The 27,523-nt window shown below is 44.5% G+C and overlaps 2 protein-coding genes across 6 annotated transcripts in view; one reads left to right on the top strand and one right to left on the bottom strand.

Annotated features, from left to right (window-relative positions):
- Positions 1-7,165, top strand: part of Pitrm1 (pitrilysin metallopeptidase 1) — a 31,915-nt gene extending 24,750 nt beyond the window's left edge. For both annotated transcript variants that reach the window (XM_059263439.1, XM_059263438.1), the window contains exons 21-27: positions 828-948; positions 2,014-2,085; positions 2,707-2,819; positions 4,497-4,622; positions 5,582-5,727; positions 6,570-6,672; positions 6,805-7,165. In XM_059263439.1, coding sequence (XP_059119422.1) covers positions 828-948; positions 2,014-2,085; positions 2,707-2,819; positions 4,497-4,622; positions 5,582-5,727; positions 6,570-6,672; positions 6,805-6,898 — 775 coding nt within the window. In that variant the 3' untranslated portion in view covers positions 6,899-7,165. The remainder of the gene's footprint in view (positions 1-827; positions 949-2,013; positions 2,086-2,706; positions 2,820-4,496; positions 4,623-5,581; positions 5,728-6,569; positions 6,673-6,804) is intronic.
- A 1,648-nt stretch (positions 7,166-8,813) lies between these two features.
- Pfkp (phosphofructokinase, platelet) overlaps positions 8,814-27,523 on the bottom strand; it is a 65,017-nt gene continuing 46,307 nt past the window's right edge. The window contains exons 16-23 of one of the 4 annotated variants that reach the window (XM_059263440.1): positions 27,324-27,476; positions 22,335-22,487; positions 17,899-18,063; positions 16,501-16,562; positions 15,554-15,665; positions 13,223-13,322; positions 10,054-10,156; positions 8,814-9,269 (exon numbers count right to left, since the gene is read on the bottom strand). In XM_059263440.1, coding sequence (XP_059119423.1) covers positions 9,113-9,269; positions 10,054-10,156; positions 13,223-13,322; positions 15,554-15,665; positions 16,501-16,562; positions 17,899-18,063; positions 22,335-22,487; positions 27,324-27,476 — 1,005 coding nt within the window. In that variant the 3' untranslated portion in view covers positions 8,814-9,112. The remainder of the gene's footprint in view (positions 9,270-10,053; positions 10,157-13,222; positions 13,323-15,553; positions 15,666-16,500; positions 16,563-17,898; positions 18,064-22,334; positions 22,488-27,323; positions 27,477-27,523) is intronic. The other 3 variants (XM_059263441.1, XM_059263443.1, XM_059263444.1) reach the window with 3 other exon arrangements.

Here is a 27,523-nt window from a genome sequence, read left to right as displayed (position 1 = left end):
GGTTTTTTGAGACAGGGTTTCTCTGTGTAGCTTTGCGCCTTTCCTGGAACTCACTTGGTAGTCCAGGCTGGCCTCGAACTCACAGAGATCCGCCTGGCTCTGCCTCCCGAGTGCTGGGATTAAAGGCGTGTGCCACCACCGCCCGGCGTGGGGAGGAGTTTTGTAAAAGGATGTTTTAAACTGTTTTTGGCACCTTTACTTTCTGGTTTATGGAGCTGGAGAGAGGGCTCAGCAGTTCAGAGCATTTGCTGCTCTTACAGAGGACTGGAATTCAGTTCCCAGCACCCACATTGAGCAGCTCACAACTGCCTATAACTCCAGCTCCAGAAAATACAATGTCTTCTCCTGGCCTCCATGGGCACCTGCACACATGTGCCTATACATAGTACATGTAAGATGTGGACATGATTTCTATTTTTAATTCTCTATTTTAGAACAAGTTTGCAGTTTCAGAATTCTTTTGTGGATAGTCATGATTTTAAGTTTTCTGCTTTTTGTTATAAATCTGAGGCATTGATGGAAGCTGCTAGTGTTCATGTTCTTGATTTTGCTCCTCAGAGAACCTTTGTGTTCACAGCTGTGAGGGAGTGACATGGACGTCACACGGACCACACTGGTGTTAAAGCTACTCTAGAGAATGAGACAGCTGCATGATTTCTACATCTGGATACTGTTTCTTTTAAAGATTTTTTTTTTTAGTGTTTTATAACAAAAACAATGTTAATCACTTCACATTTCTGTGTCATTTGTACAAAAATATGATGTTAGTAAAATAATGGGGTTTTTTTGGTTAGGTGATTTTACATGTACACAATTCTTTTCTGCAGATGCTCAGTCAATGCCACATCTCAGCAGATGCCTCAGGCCGAGAAAGAGGTGGAAAACTTTCTTAGAAATATTGGCCGCAGCAAAAAGGAACGGAAACCCGTCCGTCCACATATTGTCGAGGTAACAGAAACCATGTCACCTAGTCTCAGTGCATGAGCTATATAGGAATTAATATCCTTAGGGTTATATTTGGAGATATAGGTGTATGGGAGAATTAAGTGACTTAGTCAACCTAGTTAAGTGAATTCAGACCCTTGATTTGGTCTTCAACCCTACATCATGTAGTTTTGTTCATGCTTTGAGGTGAGCTTTCTCCTGATAGAAAAGAGCAGACTTTGTCCTGGGGTGTAGTAATAAAAAAAGAGACAAAAACCTTGATCCAATTAAATTGCTCCCTGCATTTTGTTAGGCTTGGAATCAGACATAAGTTGGTAAAAAGCTTTCAGTGATTTTATCCTTGGGTACCATACTTGTCAGTAGTAATCTTATCAGTGCAATTGATTTGCAAAGGTTTGTTTTGTTTTTGAGTCTGAATTCCTAGAAGCCTCTCTTGTCACTGCAGAAGGTTGACACTTTGCAGATCTTGCAGGAATTATTGTAGTGTCTTCTCTGCTGTGGTTACATGTCCCTTCTTCCATTTGTCATTTGGTGTCCCTGTCTCTTTGTCCTCTTCACCCCCCTGGGAAGGGAAACCACACGGAGGTAACCCACTGCTCCTTTGGGCCTCTGTCTGTAGTCTGCTCGCCCTAACCTCGTGCTTTGGAAGATACAGGGATACTTTGGTCATTGTTTTTGTTGTTGCTGCTGTTACTTTTATTTCCGCGCGCGTGTGTGTGTGTGTGTGTGTGTGTGTGTGTGTGTGTGTATGTGTGTGAGCATGAGTGTGCCACAGTGTGCATGTGAAGGTCATTAGATAACTTGTAGGAGTTGGTTTACTCTTTCCACCTTGCAGGTCCAGACCTGTTGAGTCATCTCACTGGCTCTGAAAGACACAGTTTTATGACTAGAAATAGCCTTCTTCATTAACTATTTGAAAAGTGTGCTTAAAATTTCACTGCTTTACAACATGAAGCCTGTCTGCCTTAGCTAAACCATGTAAGGAACTCTGTGAACTTTATAGCGCCCATACCTCCTTAACTATTTCAAAAAAGTTTGTCTTCACTCTTGGACACTCTTCATTTTCAGAAACCTACACACAGCGGCCCCCGTGGCTGTGCACACGTTAACGGCTCCCAGATCGTCAGAAAGCTGATAACAGTGAGTGACCACAGACTGTCGGGCTTCTTGCTGTGTGCTCCAGCAACCTCAGACTATCAGCATTCTTCTAGTGGGTCCTTTCCAGGACCACACCGTGCAACCTCAGACTTGGGGATTCACTGTCTCTTGCCTTTTCTTTTGAGACAGCCCAGAATGGGTATCATAGTTCTTAATAAGCCTCTACTTTTTCTGCCAAATGGTCTCATCACTTCTCAGTTTACCCTCATTTTAATGTAGTTTATGGTGCTTAAATCACAGCAGCCGCCTCTAGTCAGGCAGTGGCATCAAACCCCTTGTACTCATTGGTTTCCACAATGATGCTTCCAGGTCTGCTTCTTTGTAGAAATATGGCAGTTTAATGTGTTCCTGGAAAATCAGCCTCACTCGGGAATGCTTTTAATTTAATAGTAATTGCATTTTAATGCATCTTACCAAACGTGGAGTGTTTCTTGTTAGTTCATAAGTGTACTATTATGTGAATTTCTATTGTGCCGGCCTTAGCAGAGCCTTGCTAGTGACTCCCATGGAGAAGGAGATGCTGGGGAGGTGCTGACTGGGTTTACTGTGGACCACATTTTGTTGTGCAGCCTAGTCTGACCCATAGGCCTCTCTGCCCATCAGGACCCCACCTTCAAACCCTGCCAGATGAAGACACATTTTGTGCTGCCCTTCCCTGTGAATTATGTTGGCGAGTGTGTCAGAACTGTCCCCTATGCTGATCCGGATCATGCCAGGTAGGAGGAGGGGTAGAGGTGCATCCTCTCTCTCACATCTGGACTTCAGTAAAATTGTTTATCCAGCATGATAGAAGGTAGAAAGGGGACCAGCTGGAGAGATGGCTTTGTTGGTAGAGTGCAAAAATGTCAACCTGAGTTGAGATTCCCAGTACCCACAGAAAAGCCAGATGTGGTGGCATCTGTAACCCCAGTGCCACAGAGGCAGAGACAGGCAGACTTCTGGAGCTCATTGACCAATCAGTCTAGCCAAATCAGTGTACTCCAGGCTCAGTGAGAAAGCCTGCCTCCAATAATAAAGAGCATTCTATCAGAAGAATGGCCATGATAACTGAACTTTCAGTTACAAATGAATTTGTTTACTAAATAGCATGTAACAATTAGAAGTAAAAGAACAAATATCAAGCAGTTGACAGCAGAATATTAAATCCTGCACTTACAATATCTGGAAGGGACTGGATAAGCATTGCCGAAGCTGTCAGCTAGCATCCAGATTAAAGTCTTGCCAGTGATTTCCCCTTGTGAGACTTCCAGCTTCTGGACATGCTTTGCCTTCCAGCTGTTCTCAGAGCACAATGTTTTTAATGCCCTTTGGACTGTTCTCTTTTCTCCTTGTCACAGGGCCAGGGTGGCCAGCCTGCCCCAGGACACTTGGTCTTAGAGGACACTTGAGATAAACACTCTTGAGTCTGAGACAAGGGAACCTATCCTGTACCCAGAGTCAGCTCTCAGCAATCACAAGCAGCACATGACAGTTAACTGATGTGATTTATAATACAGACTGATCGAGGAAGATACTCACCACTGACTTCTGACCTACACACACACACACACACACACACACACACACACACACACACACATCCACTAATCACCCTGAAGACTATCAGCAAGGATGTTAACAAGGGCATAAAGCCACCAGGAAGAAAAACAAGACAGTGTATTAGTTACTACAGAAGGGAATTTATTATGGTTCATGGCTAGAAGCTACATTCTATCAGGATGAGGAAGCCATGGCAGCAGGACCCTGAAACATCTCATCTTGTGTCCACAGCCAGGAAGCAGAGAGCAGTGGATGCTGGTGCTCAGTTCCCACTCTCCTTTTTATACAGTCTGGGACCCCAGCCCATAGGACGGTGCTACTTACTTTTGGGTTCAGTCTTCCCACTTCAGGGAACTCAGTCTAGAAACTCCTACACATATGTGTCCCCTCAAGCTGACAGTTGATATTAGCCATCTAGATGGCAGGGCATGCAGCGTATGAGAGTTGCAGGGAAATTTTGAAAGTGGCAGATAGAGGTACATGGATAGGGTACCTACCTGTCCTGCAGAGGGACAGATCCACACAAGGAGAAAGACAGTCTGCCCTGAAGCCCTGAAGTGACAACAACCCAGACTGATGCATCTCATAAAGCAAGGGGATCTGGAATGAGGACAGTTCCAGATTCCTCTGAGGAATGGTTAGACTCTGGGCTCTGCCCTACCTCAGAAGCTTAGAAAGGCCCTCGCTAATAGATAAGTCAGAGTGCCTTGGAAGCGGGCCCACTGTCTATGACCTTACAATCTAACCAGACTGTATTTTTCCTTTTCTCATCCACCCCATTTCTTGATATTGGTTTTTATGTTATACTTTCTATGAGTCATGCTCTAACTTGTTTTTTGCTCCCTCTATTTCAGTCTTAAGATCCTTGCCCGTCTAATGACGGCTAAATTCTTGCATACAGAAATTCGAGAAAAGGGAGGTGCTTATGGTGGAGGTGCTAAACTCAGCCACAGTGGGATTTTCACGCTTTACTCTTACAGGTGAGTTTCTGAGTTGTCATGTTTCCCATGTGAGAGCACATACATTCCAGCCACTGGCTCCATTCACTCAGAATGTCACCATTCTATGTGAACGTTAGTGCACTGAAGGTTACATCTGTTTATTTGGTTCTCATCTTGAGCAACTAACCACCAGACTGTATCTTTCTTATGCCAAGGAACAGACACAGTAGTGTAAAGGTTGTGTTGTTGAATTTTTTACCTTAGACAAAATTCTAGCTTCATCATCAGCATGTTCCGGTAGAATGCAATCAGAGTGGTTTCTGAACTTACTTCTGTTGTAGGAACCTAAGCAAGATATGGTTCTGTTGGGTTTTCACAGGTGTGGGACTATTGCCATTTTCTGTGAATGTTTAGTCTCTCAGGCACTATTTCCTGAAGTCTTGTATGCCAACCTGCTAAGAACAAGGCCTTGTCACTGATGTCATTCTCTGTGTCCTGATTGTACCATAGAACTGCACTTTAGAAGGGAGAGTCCCATTCACAAATCTGCAGGTCCTTGATGGTGAGCCTAAAGAGCTAAGAGGAGCGTAAGACACAAGAAAGTATTCCAGAAATCCCCCCAGCTCTAGCTCATTTCTGGATTATTCTAGGTCTGTCTTGGGGAGGTAAGGGCTAGTTTAATGTGTATCTTCTCTGGCTCTTCTATAATGTCTTGCTATTCCTGACACCCCACCATCCATGTGACTTCCTCTCTAGATGAAGTCACAGTCAAGCAGTGAGGTAAGCAGGTGAACTGTGGTATTAAATATAGAGGGAGTGTGTTGTGAGGCTTCCTGGGTCAGATGTAAATTTCTCCAGGGACATTGCTCTGTCAGTGGGCTGTGTAGAATATAGACTATCAGAAAGAAAAAAAATTAAAACTGTTAAATCCACATGATTATCATCCATTTTCCCCTCTCTGATATAATGCTTCAGTTTTGGCTCTTTTGGGTTCCCAGGGATCCAAACTCCATAGAAACACTCCAGTCTTTTGGGAAGGCTGTAGACTGGGCTAAATCGGGAAAGTTCACACAGCAGGACATCGATGAAGCCAAGCTTTCTGTTTTCTCTGCTGTGGATTCTCCTGTTGCTCCTTCAGATAAAGGTATTTTAAGTCTTGGTAACCTGGGTACATGGTTTCCAGGGGCAGAATTCCAGACACTTTTCATAGTCATGTGTCTCCTGACTCACCTGAATGAAACACAGTAGCAACTATGTATTTGCAGTTTCTCCATCTCTCTGTCCTGTGTGTTAAGATTTTCACACTTGCCCACCTGAACATTGACCTTAAAAACAGCTTCATCAGTAAAGCACTTGTTAATAAGCAAGAATTCAGACCTGAGTTGACTCCATGTAAAAAGCCAGGCACGGTGGTAGGTACTTCTTAATCCCAACACTGGGAAGTTGAGGACAGGTAGATCGTTGAGGATCACCAGTCAGTCAGCCAACATACCCTACTTGGTGAGCTCCAAGGCCGCGAGGGAAGCCCTGTCACAAAAAGCAAGGAGGGTGGAGCTGGACTGACGGTTCAGCAATTAAGAATGAGGATCTGGGTTTGGGCCTTAGCATCTGACTCTGGCAGTTCACACCCACTTGTAACTTAGCTCCCACGGGATCTGATAGCTAGTTTGGGTGAAGGAAGACATTTTGACCTAGCACAAGACTGGCCACATCATTACTGAATGATGCTTTTATTTGCAGTAAGTATTGCTACCCATGTGGCCTATACTCACTCTGCATCCTTACTCTGGAAAGGGAGTCTATAATGGGATTGGTACCATTTTGTAGAGGTGGATGTCAAGTTTGATCTCTCTTGCCCACGTAACCTTTTTGATTGAAGAGCAAGCATACCATAAAGTGACATGAGTGTTCCCCCTATACTTTGAGCACAGAGGCCCCTGTGCAAACCATCTATCTCCCCAGCCAGACCTGTGGTTTCACTTTTAGGAATGGACCACTTCTTGTATGGCCTCTCTGATGAAATGAAGCAGGCGTACCGGGAACAGCTCTTTGCTGTCAGCCATGACAAACTGACCTCTGTGAGCCATAAGTGAGTATGTGTCCCCTGGCTGCCTGTGTTAGCTGTGGGAAGAGAAACTCAGAAAGGTGAAGGCTTTGACCACTGTTGACCACTAAAAATGCTTCAAATAGAAAATGGTCCAATGTGCCATCTCCCTTGCAGGTACCTTGGCATCGGGAAGAGCACACACGGCCTGGCTATCCTCGGACCAGAGAACTCAAAAATTGCCAAAGACCCATCATGGATCATAAGATGATAATGAATCTCTCATATTTCTGAGTATATGTAAGAAATCAGAGGCTCTTAATAACTAAGCCCCTGAACTAAATTTAATTTGAATGATCACAAGTGTTGCTGTTTTGTTGTTGTTCCAAAAAATCATAGTTATATTAAAAATCTGACCAAAGATGTTTATTGACTCACAAGTTGGGCAAAACTCTAAGGAAATACTGTGACCATGAAGACATAAAGTTATCATGCATTAAATGATAGAGGTGGACAAATTAAAATTCTGAAACATTACTAAGCCTAGAACATTTATTTTAAAAATAAAAGTCATCTCTGACCTACCTGGGTTTAGTCATTATTTTAAACATTTTACTACTTTAAAATTAGTGTTTGGACCTTCAGTTTTTTGGGGTTTTTGTTTGTTTGTTTTTGTTTGTTTAAGGAATGAATATTCATTTGGAGAAATAGCTCAGCAGCTAAGAGCACTTGCTGCTCTTGCAGACCAGAGATAGGTTTCCCGAACCCATATAGCATCTCCCAACCATCTGTAACTTGTTTCTGGGGATCTGATTTCCTCTTCTGGATTCTAAGGGCACTGCATGCATTTGGTGCAGTCATACATGCAGGCAAATATTCATACATAGAATAAATCATTGTTTTTAAAAGACTACCAGAGCAAATGTAGAGATCTGCATGGAGTGTGTGTGATCACACCATAAGCCTGAAGGGAAGTGCAGATTTGAGTCCCACAGGGCTGTCCAGTGAGCATCCCCTCAAGAACTAACCGTGTTCATGTTAACTCAAGCTTTTGCCCTCTGTCATTACTGAGACAGGAAGAAGACTGAGTGTGTGTACCTTTTATATTTTATCCTCAAACACAATTGACTTTTAATCACCCCTTTCCTCTGTAGTTAACTTCATTACTGCTGTGTAGATAGATATCTAGAGGATGCCTTTAGAAGTGAGAACATCTAGATAGTGACAAGAAGCAAGGGTGCTTTGCCCTGCAGAGGACTCATCAATTACGATGGGGTGGGATGAAGTGGAGGGTCTATTGCCTAGGACCCCATCATTAACCCTTAACAGTGAGTTAGGATCCTTCCGAGGGTGAAAGCCTGAGTTCCACTCAGCACCACTGCTTTTGAAGAAGCTGGTAGATTGTTCTTCAAACCCCCTTGGTGGCTTTAGTGTACAACTAGGGCTGAAATTGAGAATAAGAGAGATCTTACTCTTCACCACAGCTTCAATACTTGTCATTTAAAAATTCTACACTTGATCTCATTTTCAAAGAAGATCTAGCTAAGCATAGTGATGTACCTCTAAATAGCTGAATCATAAACCTGGAGTTAATAATGTTCTCCACCTATATGATCATCAGTGTCAAAGCCAGATAAGCTCAGGTCCCAGACCAGCACTGTGTGTGGGGGTGGGGTGGTGTGGGGGTTGGGGTGAGAGAGAGAGCATGTGACAGATTATCTGCATCATATGCAGCTGGAGGTCAGAAGACTTCCCGTGGTGTCCTTCATCAAGCATCATCCACCAGGTTTTGATTTGTTCTGGTCTGTATTTTGACACAAAGGTCTCTCCCTGGCCTGGAGCTCATTAAGCAGGCTGGAACTGGCCAGCACACCAGAGAGTTCTGCCTGTCTCTGCTAGTGCATGCCACTCCACCTAGCGTTTTTATGGGTTGTGGGGATCAAACTCAGGTCCTCTGACCCAACCCTTTCAGTATGGCCACAGAAGAGTGCCCTGTTCCCTTAGTGGCACACAGCTGGCGTTTATCATGGCACCTTCTTTCCCCTCTGCATTTGCAGGGTCCCCATCTGTACCTGCCCCTGGAGTATCTGAGGAGACTTTGCTAACCTCCAGCCATAAAACTGCCGAGGAAACCCTTGGTGGCAAGTAAAGCGCATCCTACTTACAACAATGAACTGAGGGCCATGGGAGTTGTAACCAAATGTTTACTTCCACAAGATATACACGTGGTCAAGCACAAGACAGGACCCCATGGAGTAGAAAACTGACATCGGATCAAGCACACGAGGCTGGGTTTCATTTCTTGGGGTCTGATGGGTCAGTGGTCATGGCAAGTGGCGTTCTCTGATTATTACTGCTGACAATGCTTGGTCAACAATACTTGCATAAAGTGCTGATAAATAACTATGTTACAAAAAGCATGGTCCCCGGGGAACGTTACAGGCTTCCCTAGACAAGTGTGTCAGTCAGGCGATAGCATGCTCGATCAGATGGCTGCCGGTTCTCCATGGGAGGTGCCCTGCTGATGCCGCAAGGATTCCAGCTTGCCTGCATCGGACACGTCATAGCTCGCCTCGTACTTGGCCAAGATCTTCATGAGAGGCCGCAGTTTCAGCCACCACTGCTCCTTGGGGATCCGGTGCCTGGCAGGAAGACAAGTCAGCCATCAAGTATTACATTTGTACTGGAAAGCAACTTTTGACTGCCTACAGGCTGCCGAGGGCTGTTTGAATAGCCTTCCCAGAAAAGATGGGCTTTGTGGTGCAGTCACCTGATATGGCTCTGGGGAGACACCACAACTGTTTTTTAATTTCAAGATAAGGTTTTACTATGTAGCCCAGAGTGGCCTTGAACTTGTAATCCTTCAGCTTATCAAATGAATGCTAGGATGACAAGTATTACCACAATGCCCTCTGTGTGTGTGCATGTGTGTGCATATGTGTCTGTATGTGTATGTACATATGTATATATGTGTATATGCATATATGTCACTGGAGATTACCCCATACAGCTAGGTAAGTGCTCTACTACAAAGCTATGTCCTCAGCCCTTTATATATTTAGTGTTTCGGAGCAAGGTCTCATCATGTTGTCCAATCTGACCTTGAATCAGGACTCCCCTAAATCAGCTGGGATTTCAGGCCTATTCCACCACACCCCACTGCATAGGTGAGTTGAAACCATTCCTTCTGTTTCTTTCTAAAACATCTGCCCTAGTTTCAAACACACACACACACACACACACACACACACACACACACACACACACAACTAGCTTCAGAAAAGCTCATGTATTACCTAAAAGAGTTCAATAAGTGGGTCCCATACAGTAGCCAGGGTAGCACTGGTGATCTGTCCTCACAGTTCCTACTCTCATACCATCTCATGACGAGATTCAGATAAGAAACATTTCATTTCATTGACTTACTCAAAATCAGTTTTTTCCCTCAGTTCTGTCACTGGTTGAAACAGGAGATCTCTTTTGCTTATTCCCAGGACACAAATGGAATCATCGCTAACAAATTTTTTCCCTGTAAAAGTTAGAATAAGAAATCTAAGAATAACTCAGCAAATTGAGTGAGCACATTTACCAGCGCAGTAAAAAACAAGACAGTGAAGGGAGAGAAACCATCAGAGAGTATATCTGTGTATTGAGGAAAGAACCGCCCCTTTTTGGAGGCCTTCTGAAGAGTGTCAGCTCGGTGCAAAGCCCAATGGGGGTGTGGAGTACTCCTGAGCAACAGCTGTGCTGTCTCTTGAGGGGACCTCTGAGTCCAGGGTCCTTCCCAGACGGCCAACATGGCTCTGTCTCCTTAGGTACCTTCAAGGTTCCTCCAGGATGGATACAAAGAGGCCTAGATTCTGCTGGGGCCTTCTTTATGTCACACACCCAAAGAGGAGCCCTTTACCTGCCTCCCACCTAAAGTACACCTACTATATAGTGGCCACCCATGGGAAAGGTTCCTGGAAGGGAGCACTTTATAGGGTGCTGGCCAAGTGTTTCACTAAATAGTGTAATAAGAATGTCTGCTCAAATTGCAAGAAGATTTCACTTTAATAATTAGTGCTCAAAGACAAACTGGGAAAGGAAATCTAGTCAGAAAGAATACAAGAGTATGAAGTGATGTTGAAAAATTATCAAGAGAAGAAAAAAAAACAGTCAGGACTTTGAAAATACTAAAAGTTAGCTGGAACTTTTTATATCCATTTTTGTAGAGCGCCACATTTGTAAGCCACACGTTGGTCATTGTATAGATCTCTTCTGATGAAAACATACCTAGTATGACTGATAAAGAAGCCTGAGGTGGGGAGAGGGTGCCAAAAAACCCTGGCATAAATACTCACTATGAAAAGGGAATGGGATCTGGAACTGCAGGCCTCAAAAGGGAATAGTATGGAAAGTCTCATGCAAATGTTTGATAATGTAAATGACTGTAAAGTGTCCTAGAAAACATGTTAGAAAAGTTATCCAAGAAAAAAAAAACAGTGTGCAGTTTCATTAAGCATGAATGAAATCCATTTAGCACGCAAATCTTTCCACAAAGGAAACCGGAGGTTTTGACAGATGGTTTCACAGGAAGGGTCTACCAAACATCCTGAAAGCTAAACTCCCATGTTACACAGACTATGGAGGAAAGCCCCTCCACCCTTGGTTTTCAAACTTGACCCTATGGAAACAACAGTGGGGAAACAGCTGGCAGATATTTTCCATCACCCAAACAAGCGTCCTACCCCAAAGAATTGCAACATCTAAGAAGTCTGGGTGTCAGTCACGGGCCAGGTGGACATAAAGCAAACCAGTGTGCCTGTGAGTGAGCAAAGGACTGCTGAGTCTGGCTTAGAGCCTGTGCTGAGCATACATCTGGGTCGGTGTGGTGGAGGGAAAGAGCCCAGACACTACAGCACATTGAGTCAAGAAACTTAGAGACACCTGAAGGGTTAGTTGGCCTTAGCAGTTAGCAGTTCCATTATGTATCTTCATCAATGTGTGAACAAGACCATCAGAAAAGTACAGAAGCATACCCTTCCTTCATATGCTGTGGGATAATGCTTTTGTACACTGGTTTAATAAAATGCTGATTGGCCAAGAGTCAGGCAGGAAGTATAGGCAGGCGAGCAGATGAGGAGAATTCTGGGAAGAGGAAGGGCTGAGTCAGGGGTCACCAGCCAGACAGAGGAAGCAAGATGACAAGGCAGAACTGAGAAAAGGTACAAAGCCACTTGGCTAAACATAGTTAAGAATTATGGGTTAATTGAAGTGTAAGAGCTAGTCAGTTATAAGCCTGAGCTAATGGCCGAGCCGTTATAATTAATATAAGCTTCGGAGTGATTATTTTATAAGCAGGCCATGGGACTGTGGGGGGCCTAGCAGGACTGGAGAAACCATCCAACTAATTCATACAAGCTAGAATGCTGAGCTAAATTACACCTTGAAGATGTATACACTTCATAGTGACATTGGTTATCATAGAATCCCAAGGCTACCTGTGGAGGAGACAATAAAATATCGCAGAAAGACAGTATTTAAGACTCACAGCCAAACACTAGGTGGAGAGAGCCCAAATGGAAATCCCCATTGGGTCCCTCCCCTTAGAGCCTGGGGAATCCTGCAGAAGAGGGGGAGGAAGAATTGCAGGAGCCAGAGGGATTGAGGATACCAGGAGAACCTGGTCCACAGAATCAACTAAGCAGGGCTCCTATGGGCTCACAGAGACTGAAGCAGCAATCACTGAGTCTGCATTAAGTCCTCTGCATATATGTTACGGTTGTTAGGTTGGTGTTTTTGTGGGACTCCTAACAGTGGCAGTGGGGGTGTCTCGGACTCCTTTCCTGCTGTTTGGACTCTTCCTCTCACTGGGTTGCCTCACCCAGCCTCGATACGAGGGTTTATGCCTAGTTTACTGTACCTTGTTGTGCCACGTTCAGTTGATATCCCTGAGAGGCCTGCCCTTTTCTGAAGGGAAGTGGAAGAGAAGTGGGTCCGGGGGAGAAAGAAGAGGGGGAAAGGAGGAGCGGAGGGAGGGGAAACTGTCATCAGGAAGTACTGTATGAGAGAATTTAAAAAAAAAAAAGAAACAAACAAACAAAAACACTATTAAGGGTTTGATGAAGGAAAATAGAAAATAAGACAGAGAACTCCCAGTCAGTTGTGCATATTTCCCACCCTATGTTAAAGTTGCCTGTGAATCAAATCAATGGACAATGGTTAGATAGCCTAAATAAAAGAACCTTAAGTAAAAGGACCTTGAATGTGTTTCATGACACCACAGAAATAAATAAAAGCTACATTTTACAGTCTTGATAATGGCAAGCAATGTGTGCCTGGCAATCTTCTGGCTACCAAACTACTTGCCACCCATTGCTAACAGCAGAAATAAAACATCTATTTTTATTAATATGTTTAATTATATATAACCTTGGGAGGTCATAAATGGTATTCAATACTCACAAGCAAGAAAGGATAAGATAGTATGCCAGGCATCTCAATGGCAGATTTAAAGGACAAGGAAAAACATCATAGCTTTATAACCCACGATTCCCAGTGAGGGAGCTGAGGCATTTCACACTGTGTATCCATTCTCCCCACTGACTCCTACCTGTGCCCTGGGACCCCTTCAGTTTGTCGTTGATCCACGCCATAGCTCTGGCAGAGATTTTTGTTCCAAAATTCCGATCAAATGGAGAAGGTGCTCCCCCCTGTGGTGGACAAGGCATATGACATGTAAGTCACCAAGCAATTTCTCCAGATTAAAAAAAAAAAAAGAAACCAATAAAAAAATACCATCACTTAACAAGATCTGTGTGGTGTTTAGAACTGCAAATCGGCAAACACGGTTTGATTTTGCATATACAGGACAATAAGGAAGCAGGCCTGCATGTCTTGGAGCCTCACCTCAGCCTGCTACACAACCTTGCAGTGTTCTCAATGAAACAAGTAAGCTATCATTCTTCCTGTCTGTCTGTGTGGTGCAGGCATGTGAGAATGCAGATGTGCTCATCTATGTGTGCACATGCAGAGGGCAGAGCAAGAGATCAGGTGTCTACCTCTGTAGCTTTCCAACAATTGCCCTGAGACAGGGTCTCTCATACAACTGGAAGCTCCCCATTTAGGCAAGGCTGCCTGGCCAGCTAGTTTTCTCTATCCCACATCCCAATGTTGGGGCCACAGGCACGTGGAGCTGTGCCTGGCTTATTATGCAGGTGCTGGAGATTCAACTCCTGGTGCTCATTCGTGCAGAGCAAGGGCTATTATTCGTTGAGCCATCTTCCCAGGCCATTTCTAATATCCGCGATTAATCACAGCTTCTTTTATTGATAAAAATCTGTGGACTCACAAAAATGAGAGCATACATATTCCTACACATCCTAACTTCAGGAATTCATGAACTCGTTTGAAATAAGTTCGTGGCTCCTAGTTTAAAAGTTCCCTCAAGTGGGCATCTTCATGGACCAGCTATCAGTGATCTCTGAATTTGATTGAGACTCTTCCTCTGTGAATAATGTGGGAGAGCAATCATGTCTGATTCCTGCTGTCAACCTCAGGCCTCCACATACAATGGACACACATGTACATACACACCAAAGGAAGGAAAAGGGTGCATGTCTTACTCAGTGTTCTACTGCTGTGAAGAGAAACCATGACCACAGCAACTCTTATAAATGAAAACATTTAATTGGGGGCTAGCTCGCAGTTCAGAGGTTTAGTCCATTACCATCATGGAGAGGAGCATGCAGGCAGACATAGTGCTGGAAAAGGAGCTGAGAGTTCTATATCTTAAATCCATAGGCAACAGGAAGTGAAGTGTCTCACTGGGTGTAGCTTGAGCATTTATGAGACCTCAAAGCCCACCTCCACAGTGACACATGTCCTCCAACAGGGCCACACCTCCTAATAGTGCCACTCTCTCTATAGGCCAAGCATTCAAACACATGAGTCTATGGGGGACATATCTATTCAAACCACTGCAGTGCATATACATACATGAGCAACATGCATGCACGCACACACGCACACACACGTGCACACACACACAAATGGATGAAGATAAAAAGTTCCCAGCAATGCACATAGGTCAGCAAATAAGGAATAATGGGGCCACTGACTCCCACGCTGACCTCTAGCTTTGTCACCTAGGTGCACTCATTTGTCATAAATGGAGAGTATTAAAAAAAAAAAAATGAAAAGAAACTGCCATTATTCTGGAGGTGGAGAAGTACTTCTATATTTCCAAATGATCTTGATTTGGTGAAAGTGTCAAGTAAATACTACTGGTCTCATATTCCACCTTAAATCTTATTAAATGCTAGTATTTAATTCAACAAAGAAGTGATCAGAGTATTTCCAGTGACCAGTGTTCTTGTCTACATGGAAGCTGGTAGTTTTTCCTGTAAAAATCCTGCTGTGGTTTGAGTGCGGAATCTCCCCATAGATTCATGCCTTAGAACATTTGGTCCCCTACTGGGGGTGGAGCTTGAGATAGCCTAAGTGGAGGAAGTAGATCCCTGAGGCAGAGTTGATGTCCCTTAGCCCAGCCCCACTTCCTGACTGCCCTCTGCCTCCAGACTGTGGATTCAAAGTGACCAGCTGCCTCGCACTCCTGTCCCCATGCTATTCCTGCTATGGTTGGCTCTATTCCCACCACGATGGCTCTATCCCCTTAAATTATCGGCCAGCATAAATCCTTCCTCCTGATGGTGCTTTTTGCCAGCTATTCGATCACGGCCATGAGCAAAGCAACTAAGCATTTCCCATAAACCCCAGATAGTACAGAAGACAGGGAACCCTAAAGATGATGGTGTTTGGTATGACTTATAATTCTGGATACTTACAATAATCTCAGAATTTACTTATGCTCACTTCCCACAGAATGGCACCATTATAAAGGGGAGCCCTGGAAGCTCAGGGGTCACAGAAGACCTCAGCCTACCTGCTGCATGTGGCCCAGTACGTTTTTCCTGCAGTCAAACACTCCTTTGCCTTCCTCTGAGTAGAGCTGGTAAATGAAGTCAGTGGTATAATTTACACTGCAGCTTTCATTTCTGAAATGAATGTGAAGGGGTCAAGTTTACTCAGGGCTATAGAGAGGGGCTGAAGGCTTCCTGGCTGAGGACTTTCCAGCCAGACTGCTCAAGGCTCGGAGTGCCCAGTCACTTGCCACATCAGCCTCCTTCACCTCTGCTCCTACCCTGATGTAGCTGGAGTTTTTTGGGTCCTGTCTGGCCCACAGTCAGAACAAATTTCTCTCACCCGCCAGTCCCACAGCCTCTCAGACCCAACCGAGTAAACACACAGAGACTTATATTGCTTATAAACTGTATGGCCATGGCAGGCTTGTTAACTGTTTTCATATCTCAAATTAACCCATTTTTATTAATCTATACTTTGCCACATGGCTCGTGTCTTACCGATACTTTACATCCTGCTCCTCATCATGGCAGCTGGCAGCATCTCCTCCACTCTGCCTTTCTGTTTTCCCAATTTTCTTTTCTGTTACTCCCATTTATACTTTTTGTCTGGCTACTGGCCAATCAGCATTTTATTTATCAATCAATCATAGCAATACATTTACAGCATAGAGAACATTCCATAACACCCTGACTCTGTGTATATTTCCCTTTCTTCCTAAAAGCCAGGAGGGCTTAAGTAAATGAGTGGCAATAATCTATAGAGTATAGAGCAAAAATAAACTATAAAAGTTTGCCCTTTATTTAAAGGAAAACCTGTTTTTTTTAACAACTCAGTTCTGTACCTGTATTTCTTCAGCATTCATAGAATCAGTGGGAAAGGAAAGATACTTCTGGGGTTTAAATCACATGGCAGCTTCTGCCCAAGAACCCACATCTAAAATGGAAGAATGCAAACACTTTCCATTACCTGAGTATAAGGCCTCTCTGGATAGTGGTCTTCATTTTCTTTGTCAAATGCTCTACATTGGACTAGAAAAGAACGTTTTATTAATCAATTAGCCAGTACACTTATTGGGCACCTACTGTAACACCATTTATGCTACAATGTAACACCATGTACAAACATAGTCAGCAGCTTTTATAGCTTAAATGTTTTTTGGGGAGGGGGGTATTACAGTACACAGGAATATAGTGGGTAATGGGAAACATGATGGTATTGATAGTAAATCAGATAAACATAGAAAGTTTAAGAGATGGCGCTATGCTACTGAATATATTTATTAGTAAATGAATACTGCCCCATCCCCAAATAGATTTCCCTCTTAAAAAACTTACTCTATACATTTGCCTAACACATACATTTTTTTGAAATGTTCATGAATGTGACGGTTAGTTTTCACTGTCAACCCTTCACAACCCACAACCACCTAAAAGTCTCTGTACTTTCTATCAGACTGGGTCTATAGGCAGGTCTATGAAGGATTTATCTTGATTATGTTAATTGAGGAGGGAAGACTCACACTCATTGTGGGTGGCACCATTCCCTAGGAAGGGGATTCTGAACTATGTACAAGAGAAAGTAAGCTGATAGCTAGCACGCATGCATTTGTTCTCTGTGCTTTTGACTATGCACATGACTAGCAGCTTCAAGTTCCAGCTGCTTTGACTTCCCTGTAACAACAGACCATACCCTGGAACTATGAACAAAATAAACCCTTTCTCCCCTAAGTTGCTTTTGCCTGAGTATTTTATCGTATCAATGGGAAACAAAACTGGGACCATGACAGTGTTTCAAAGGGTCTGAGGAATGTTATTTAAGACACCAGGTCCCATTAAACAAGTATTTTTAAGTGACTTATACCAAACATTGGGAAAGCATTTCATATTTTCCAAAAGAATGATCATTTAAAAATACATATACATTCATAAACAGAGAGAGAAAGGGGGTCTTAACCCCCTTAAGAGCACTTTTGGTTTTTGCAGAAGACCCAGCTTCTGTTCTCAGTACCCATATGGTGGTTCACAACCACCTTTAACTCCAGTTCCAGGGGAGTCTAGCACCCTCTTCTGGCCCATGAGGTGTGCACATACACACATACTGGCAAAATACTCTTATGTATAAAATATCTTCACACACAAGAAGAAGCCTCAACCCTCCCTAGTCATGGTCACCCATCCAAAGAGCTCCTAAGACTCAAGTGCAAGCATCTGGACTTGGAGATGAAAGCTGAAAAGCAAACAGCTTGCAGTGTCTTACAACACCATCTCCAGCCTTCACAAAACCAATGGGCAGTTAGTAAATAAGGTTTCTTTACTCATCACGGTTAAATGAAGTGCTCTTGGAGTCATGCATGCATTGACATACCTGTAAATCTCTGATGTCAAATGGCTCTTCAAAGATGTAGGCAGCATCGGCTCCTGCTGCAAGTCCCCCCATGTTGGCCAGATAGCCACAGTATCCGCCCATGGTTTCAATGATGAACACCCGGCGCTTGGTCCCACTGGCCGACTGTTTGATTCGGTCACAGGTCTGGTCAGAGACAAGGAGATCCGTCATTTGAATCCAGGACCTTGGCTAGTGCCACATGTGCACTAACCCAGGGCCTGCTCTCCCCACAAGCTGCATGTCCCTCCACCAAACCTGAGCGTGCAGCAGCAAGCATTGGGTACAGAGAGGGGCGATAGATACAAGTGCTTAGAGGCAGCCTGTGAATCAGAATCTGTGATCACCTGCGGTGGGGGCCTGGCTGGGCCATTACCCTGGAGAGTAGTCCTCCAAGTCAGCTCACTGGCTTTGCTGTCTGAATATGTCCTCGCTGAAAGGATTTTTGCAAGCCAATATTTAGCTGGTATCAATTTATTTTCCCACGGGAATATTGATTACCTGGCTTCCTAGATGCTGTCTTCACTTTTCTGATGTTTTGTTGTGAAAAGCTCTTTGTGATATGACAGGTTTTGTTTATCTTAGGTATGTCCTTGAGTGTTTCATAAGGGTACCTCTGTCCACAGAGAATAGCTTCTTGGACAACAGCGTTCAGAGACATCTTCTGGGCACTGGCACCAGGTCCCACACTGAAAAACTACCCACTGCCTCACACCCACGGCAGCCGTGTAGATGCCATTCATTTTCTCAAAAACCAGTGACAGTCTCTCACTTCATTCTCAACATCTGTTCTGTCCCCAAGAAACTGAGCTCCATATATGCGGTCCAACCGGACTATCTTCTTGTCCTCTTCAAAACCCTTCGGCACTTAACTTGTAAGTATGCATCAAAGACGTCCTGTGGAACGCACAGCCCGGCCAATCCCCAGCACCCTGTCCAGCTCCCACCTCCAGCTGCTGTCCTAGCTCAGAGTTATGCTGCTCTTTGAGCCTCCATGGGACCTTCCCACACACGTGGACTCTAGGCACAGTGGAGAACTGTACATAGAAGCCCCCAAAGGTATTCCATTCATACTCCCTGGAATGGCGTGAGCATTTTCTTATACAAATAAGTAAAAGATCCTGAGACGGGATTATTCTGGATTATCTAAGAGAACCTTGAATGCCATCGTGTGTCATTGTAAAGGGGGCAAAGGGAGCCAGGACACAGAAACAGGCTACTATACAAAGGAGAGAAACTTCATGCTGGCTGAAAGGATGCAAGAGAGGTCAGGGGTCATGGCCTGTCAGGGATACAGGTCAGAAAAGTAGAAGACACAGGGATTGCCTCTCTCTCCTGGAGCTTGACCCTTGACTTTGGTTCTCTGACTTCTGCCCCTGACAGCTGTGAGCAAATGGGTATGATATTAACACAAGTGTGGAGCCATTTGCTACAACAACTATAGGAAACTCACTCAGGCTCTTTTCTGCTGTCTTATCTGCGACCTGTGACCCAGTTAAAAAGTCATTTCCTCAGGAAGACACTGTGTGAACTCTAGGACTGCATAGTCCCTCTGGTAGGGAGTCTCATGACTCTGTGTCCTCTCTTCACCAGTATGTCTTCCTGCAATGCATGCTTATTAGATTTGGGTATTTCCTCCTCTCTGGACAGGAACCCTGGGCTGGGCTAATGCCACTCTACTACCCTCCACAGACAGCTGTGCCTGCAACACAGTAGATGCTTAATACTAAATAAAAGTGCAGGAGCTACTTGCCCTATCCATCAACAGTCTAAACCTAAGAGGATAGTGCCATCATGTTGGGAGAAGGGACTCAGGGAATGTAACAGTTACAGATCTTTATGGGGAGCAGAAAGTGAGTCTTTGCACCAAAGTCCAATAACTATTTGGATATTTTTACGTGATCACTTTGAGTTATATTTAACAGATGATGCTTAAGAACAAACACAGGTTTGATGAGAAGCATTCTGATCTGCAATTTCTCTAGCAGATTCCCCTGCTCAAAAGTATTTAATATATGCTTTGGTGGGTGGGAAGACCTGAATTATCAGGCAACAGAGATGTAACAAAGGAAGAGAGGAACCTCTTTCTAGGACATTCAAATACTGAAAGGGTCATTGTGTGGTCTTTGTTACAGAGCAACCCTTTAAGGTGAAGGGAAGCTGCAGATCTGCATGGCTGTGCTGAGGCTGGTGACCAGTCCCCTGAGGGGAGCAAAACCACATCGGTTATTTTTCTAATTGAATCTTTCCCCATATGCCCATTCTATTGCCCACTAATCCAAAGAACTATGCTGTAGTCACCTGATGACACAAGAATATTACTAAGAAAGAAGCCTTTGGACACAAGGCCCATTCATATAGCTGTCTAAGCTCTGATCCAAATGGACTATTGATTAAACAAAAAGAAACTGATTAAACTATCCCTGACATGGAGAAAAAGCCCAGGCTTTCTGTGTGCCACTGGTTGGAAAAGCAAAGGCAGGGGTTTGGAATGGTCAGCCTCTGCCTGGAGTTTACATACACTCATCCTAAATACTCTCTCATTACCTAGATTGCATCTGAAGACTTCAGTTGGCTTCTTCTAAAAACAGTAACCCACCCTAGCCATGTCTCACTCAATTACTCAAAGTAGTACTGACAAGGAAAGGACCAGCCTACCAATGCCATCTGGCATGTGCTGAGGGGCCTCCCTGACTTCTGGCTGAGAGCGGGAACCACTTATACTAGAACAAATGCCTCCTAGCTAAGTTCATGGAGCACCAAGGGCACAGAGTGGTGATTCCTCTGGGGGAGGCCTCTGGAAGGGATCCTGCTGGGGGAAGAATGTCAAGCTACAGTTCAAACATTATGGCCACTCTGTTACACATACTGTCTTTTCAGAATGGAAATGAAAGGTAAGACAATAAGGCCTATTCATCACAGAGCTAATTTTTTTTTAATCAATAGACTTTATTGGATTTAATGTGGGAGCAATCATGTCTTACATATTAAGAGGTTTCCTCCCCACCTTGCCCTGACTGCAATAACTAGTATTTCTTCAGAATACTCACTGAAGAACTTGGGTAGCCAGAGAGGGAAGGAGCTAGACAATGGGCAGGGGGATTCCTGTCCTACTATGTGCTGGCAGAGCAATGACTGATCCTCATTTCCCTGTCTGTGAATCTAGTGTCCAAGGCAGAAGGCTAATGCATGCTGGATCGTCTAGGGCTTCTGCCTGTGATATCGCCTGTCCAGGGAGGTGTTCAGAAGGGAAAGCTCAGGACTGTGCTTGGGCCCTTAGGCATTCAGTGACTAGGATTCAATTTACAGGCTTGTTTGTGATTCTATTTCACACACACACACACACACACACACACACACACACACACACACACAAAAAAAAAAAATTAAACTCCAGGGAGGCTGAGTATGGGCCAGGCAAGCTTCCACATTGCTCATGAGCTACACCAACAGACAGGTTAAGAGGGAGACCCCTAGGGTATGGCCATCTGTTTGAGTCCCATGCTAAGATCTTAGTGGAGAATTCAGATGCTTAACCCAACTGGGCACCTTCCCCTTTTCCTGCAATGTAATTTAACTTAGAAGAACACTTGGGATCTAAGATCCAATCCTTTGTGCTCACTCCTGAGACTTGTTCTCTAACCCTCCTTGACATCACAACTCTAACAATGGGACTTTGGACAGAAGCAACTGCTGTGGGATGTCCTGTATGCTGTAAAAATACGTTGCTATGATTGATTGATAAATAAAACGCTGATAGCCAGACAGGAAGGATAGGGTAGGCAGGACAAGGAGGAGAAAAATTCTGGGAGGTGGAAGGCTGAGGCAGGGAGACACTGTCAGCCGCCGCCATGAGAAGTAGGATGTAAAGTACTGGTAAGCCACATGGCAAGGTATAGATTTATAGAAATGGGTTAATTTAAGATATGAGAACTAGATAGCAAGAAGCCTGAGCCATTAGGCCAAACAGTTTAAGTAATATAAGCGTCTGTGTGTTTATTTTATAAGTGGGCTGCGGGATTGCCGGGAGCTGGAGAGAAACTCTCCAGCTACAAGCAACTGACCTTACCGGAAGTGATGTCCACAGCTCTCCTGTTCAGATGGTACAGAAACCCTGTGGAGAGGCCTGCATAGAGCATTTTATCTTGAGTTCATAAAGAAAAGGCGCTCACCGTGAGAAATGAGGAAACACTATCTTATTATCGAAAGTGTGGCCAAAAAGTAAACATACATTTTGACTTATTCCTTCCGAAAAAAATCTCAAAAGGGTTTCTTTTCCAATTTCTAATTAAGGTCAGACAGGCGTAGGTTAAAGACCACAAGTTGCGAGTTGGAGCTGACAGGCAGGTTTAGGACTGAAGAAAAACATCATTAAGGCAAAGCAAGCAAAAGGGGAGTAGAAGCAGAAGGTCTCTTACCTGGACAATCACATTCAAGCTAGTATCAGAACCGATAGATAGATCTGTGCCGGGGACACCGTTACTAATAGTGGCAGGCAAAACGCATACTGGGATGCAAAACTCCTCATGACTGTTTCGAGCCTCACCCATCATGGCTGCAGCATGGAAAGCCTGAAGCAGCAGGGCCATGGCAGTTAGAGAGGTGCCAGTACATCACTTGCCAAGTCACTGAGCACAGGCAGTAAACTCCAGGGATGTGACAGGGAGGGAACCAAGTAACCAGCAGGAAGTTGGTCCACATGGGTCAGCAGAGCCCATGAAAGGCCTGGATGGACATCTGAGCAGGCGCAGGGCATGCTGCAACTATTCACAGGCTGCTAGGTGCATCCCTCAGCCTTGTCCTTCTTGTCCCGCGGGAAGAAGACACAAGCAGCAGAGTCAAAGCGGAGCAAAGCAGGCAGCAAAGCAGGCACCAGGCCGAGGGGACCGAGGTGCATCGTGGGTTAGTCATTAGATGGAACAGCTGCTCCTTCCTCGGCATTACGGCGGAGGTGGGGAGGAAAACGAAGTTGGGGTGTTTAAGCACAAAGCCAATCCCAACCCTTCTCTAGGTAGGGGTGGAGTGTGGGGAGGAGCATATGGCTGCAAGGATAACATCAAATGACTGGCATCACCAATGCAGACTGGGGTCCCTGCACCACCGCCAAATGCTGACAGGAAAAGAGGCATGCACTTTACATTACCTGCAGGTCCATCCCAGGACCCACAGCGGCTTCTGTGTGTCCCTCTGCTCCCCATTAACAGTATCTGTCTCCCTCCTGGAGGGAACAGCCTTCCTGGGCCTTTGGCAGTGCTGACACGGAGCATGATAAATCATTTGGAACCTCAGTCACTGCTTCAGAAGGATAACTCGCTGGTACAGAGGTTTCAAACGCCTGTCTCAGGTATTAAAGCCAAGTTAGTAGAAGCATACAGGTCTATACTCACCCACAGTTCCTAAATCCAGGCAGCTCCCAGAGTAAGGCAGGGTATTTTTAGACCATTGTGGATGGCAAGTCTGACCCATAAATCTTATTTATCCTTCTTAGTATAATTAAAGATACAAGTTGCTGCAGAATTATTGCTAGAATGCAGCATAGGACTCTGCCTCCACACAAGGCAGCTGTAATAAATGTTGCATGTTCTATACCATCTTTCTGCAACCAAATCATCCTGAGATTTAAAACCTGTACGCTCCAAGGATTTTTGGACAGTGGGTCATGGACCTGTGGTAAGTTAGTCCTTAGAGTGATCAGTCTAAAGGTCAGACAGGGTCACCAGCACTGGCCAGTGACAGGGTTTCCCTCGTTTGCAATACAAGCAACCCTCCACCTCCATCCCCAGGTGGCTCTGAGTCTTTTCACTGCTCTCCAGGTGCTCAGCTGTTTCTTGCTAAGGTTGTGAGTGTTACAATTGATTGCACTCAAAATGGCACCTTATGTCAAAGCCATCTGGGTACACCCACTGGTCAATACCCCACACATTTGCTAGGCTCCTCGGAACTTTCTAAGAAAGAGCTTTCATTTGCTGAGGACCATTTTAGCTAGGTATGTATTAGGAACAAATTATACAGAAAGAAGCTGAGTCACTGAGAAGCCTCCCGTTAGAAGTCAGAGGGGTGTAGGCAACATGCCTGGCAGACCAGAGTCTTCCCTGTGGGTGGGGTAGGGTCAGGGGTGTGTGAGGAGGGCAGGTGCCAATGGAGAGGGTTAGTGCCTTAACTCCATTCTGACATTCATAGTGATGGTTATACGGCTGCAAGAGCTTTCTTCCCAACATTCCTCTTTTAGTTCTGCTCCTCTCTCATGAGCTGAAAGGGAAACGCCAGGTCAGCCCTACCCAGGAAAAGCAAACTGAAGAAACCATCCCAAAAGTCTTGCTTCTAGATCCTGGGGGGTGGGGGGTGGGGCAACAGCAATTTTTAAAACACCAATAAAGCTGCATTAGACATTTTGACCGTACACATTGCAGAAAGAGATGGGACACAGTTATAAGGCCTTAAGGTCCATTTTCTATAGCTTAGTGTTCACAATTGGGGGGGGGGGGAGGTGGACTATCCTCAGGGCTGTGTCATGCCACCTTCATGGTATTTGGTGGCAGCTCACACTTAGCTTGCCTTGGTTGTGTCTTTTGACGAGAACAAAGCTTGGTACCAATGGTAAGGAATGAAAACAAGTCCTAGAAAAAAAGCCTCAGCACTCCAACACCAGACTTCTGAAGCACCTGCTTTGAGATGCTGCCCAGAGAACTTCTCCATTACCTTGCAAACACTGAAGCCCATTCAAGGGATGCACCTATACCTGAGTATCAATGCTGGCAAGGAGGGAACAATTAGTGAAGACAATGATCCATACAAGGGCAATGATGTTCTCTAATCAAATTGGAGAAGCTCGGTTTCCACACCTCAAGACAGTAGACCTTCTGACACTGATATTTCCCCATGGTGGGGACTGTCCCTTACACTGTAAAGCAGTGAACAGCACTCCTGACCTCCACCGACTGCATGTTAGGGATTCTTCTCTCCTATCTCTGATGACGCAAAATGTCCTTCCTGCATCATTGCAGCTGTCCACTAGATGCATAATCACCCAAAGCTGAGAACTGCCTGACATGTCAAACCTAAAAAAAGACTTGGTTCTGGGAGACGGTAAGCTTAGACATTATTCAGGGCCAGTAGGAGGCTACTATCCTCTAGAAACAGATGAGTGTTTAAGGTTAGGCAACTCTCTCAACTCCCTGCCATCTACACAGCGGCTTCCTAGATGCAGCAACAGGAGGCAATGGGAGCGCTGGGTAGCGTCTCACATCCTCCTTTCCGAGACACAGGGTCAACCTCCTTTCATGTTTGCAGCCAGCCTCACCTAATTCAGTTCCACCTTTCAACTGCTAGAATTAACTTTCAGTTTGCCTTCACGACTTCTCACATTCTAGGCCTTCTACCTTCAGGATACACAAAGGGCCTCTGGACTGTTTTCTCCTCCTCACTCAGCTATCAGCTCCAGAGCAATGGCAGCATTCACTAAGGTTACCTTTACTGGCCCAGCTTCAGCCAGCCACCTTGAGATCACAGAGCCCAGATGACCCAGCTCCCTGGAACCTCAGAAGCAATGAGCAACACAGACCACACATACACATCGACTTACCACACGTTACCAAACCTGAAGCCCTCAGGATTGGCTACCTACCTACCTACCATTCCGTTTTTGTTCTCACATACTACCACTGGCTTTGAGAAACTCTAATGAATAAGAAAAGAAATTAAAGAACAACCATCACAAAATCCCTTTAAGGGAAGTAAAAGGAAGAGGGAGTAGATAACTTTTTTTCCCTCCACGAATCTATTTTGAGTTTCAAATTTTCAACAATATGTAAATATTATATATTCAAGTCTGGGACAAAACAATTACTAGTATGGGAGCTAAGAATCATAAATTATAATTGTGGGGACATTAGAATAAAAAGAGAGACTCTTTCCTTCATGCCTGACGCTGCACACTGAATATCCACAAGGAGATAAATACCCACCTTGGCTGGCATCTGCAGAGGCTCCCACTAACTGCAAATGACAGTATGCAGGAGTGTCCAACCTACAACGTTTTGACAGGATACTGCCATCGACAAAGTTCACACTCAAGATACAGTTTCCAAAAAATGATTGGCAGAAATAATTCTCATTGACTTCATGATCCTTTTTGGCTAGGTCACACTCACAGCTGCTCTAGGGTGCACGCTAGCCACAGGCTACTGGTCAGATGCACCTGCTAGCGGGCTTTTAGTTAGATGACGAGGAGCTTGTGGAAAAAGAAACTTTAAATGCTTCCCCTGCAAATTCCTCCTGTGTAAAGCGTAGACCATAATTCGGTGTCTGGGATGCACAAATCCCTGGATCCCAATCCATTTTGTGACAGACACCCTTCTTTCCACTCACAAAGGAAGATCCATCAAGAGCCCGAATCTATCAACAGCAACAGCAAAAGCCATAGCAACAGTCCCCAGACAGCACACACAACAGAGAAGGGAGAAGTTAGTGATCGAAACTAAATAAAACAGACATTGCTTCTAGGAGAAACCAGGCACATGGCTTCAGTAAGCAGACTGAAAGAAACGTTTCTGCCACAGAGAAAAGCAAGAAATCAGCGCTAAGCGTTACCACCCTGCGATTTATTGTAAAAGCTTTGGAGCTTTTATTTACCAGTACTAGAAATGAATTTGGTGTCGGGAGCTTAAGAAAAACAAAAACCCTACAAAAATATGTATAAGAATTAAGTCTCCCAGGAAAAAATAGCTTGAGTTAATGAAAAATTTTGAAATTCTGACTTAGCGATCTTAAACTCCCACAGGAATTAACAAGCATAATTTACAAATGTGACACTAAAATATATGTGTACATTTTGTTACTTATTTTTTGCAAAAAGAAAAATAATAAGGCATCAATATTTTTGACTTAAGATTGCCAATTTATAAAAGGGGGGGAAAATAATAATAACAACCATAGCCAAAAAATCCAGTGAAGTGCCAACAGTTGGTTCAGAAAATAACATTATGAAATATTTAGCTCAATTTCTACCCTTGAACAACAAGCAGAGAATGTTGGACACAGGATTTAAGCGCAATAAGAGGCTACAGGCTGAAAGGAAATTATATCCAGCCAAAACTTAAAAACGCTAGAAACACAGTGATCTAGCTAGCACGGCTTGAACTAGGATGGGATGTTACTCCACAGATCTTAGTAATGGAGGGACATCAGGCTGGCAGCTGCTTGGGAGGACTCTTGGGAAAAATTGGGGTGGGATTAGATCAAGGAATTTCCAAGGAACTTCTAAAATGTGCTTTCCTGAAACAAACCAAAATACTTAGATATCCGGTTGGTGGCTGGTAAAAGGCTACTTCTAGTGCATGGTAGATAAAAGGGTCCGGGCCTCGGGTTAGCATCAGCTGCACCTGCTTTGCTGGCACACTCGCACTTACGTCTGTGATAGTGTTCAGAGCTGTGTCTGCCCCGATGCTGAAATCGGAACCCGGCACGTTGTTGGAGACAGTAGCAGGAACCATAACCATAGGGACACAGAACGCCTCGTGTTTCTCCCGGGCAGCTGCCAACTCTAGGAGTCCCAGGTAGGCCTGTCAGATAAGTGTGTGTGATTGTGGGGCCAGGGAGGGAGAGGGGG

This window comes from Peromyscus eremicus, chromosome 5 (assembly GCF_949786415.1).
Source record: "Peromyscus eremicus chromosome 5, PerEre_H2_v1, whole genome shotgun sequence".
Taxonomy (NCBI): domain Eukaryota; kingdom Metazoa; phylum Chordata; class Mammalia; order Rodentia; family Cricetidae; genus Peromyscus; species Peromyscus eremicus.
The sequence above is the reverse complement of the archived record's forward strand: the minus strand, read 5'-3'. Positions and strand labels throughout refer to the sequence as shown.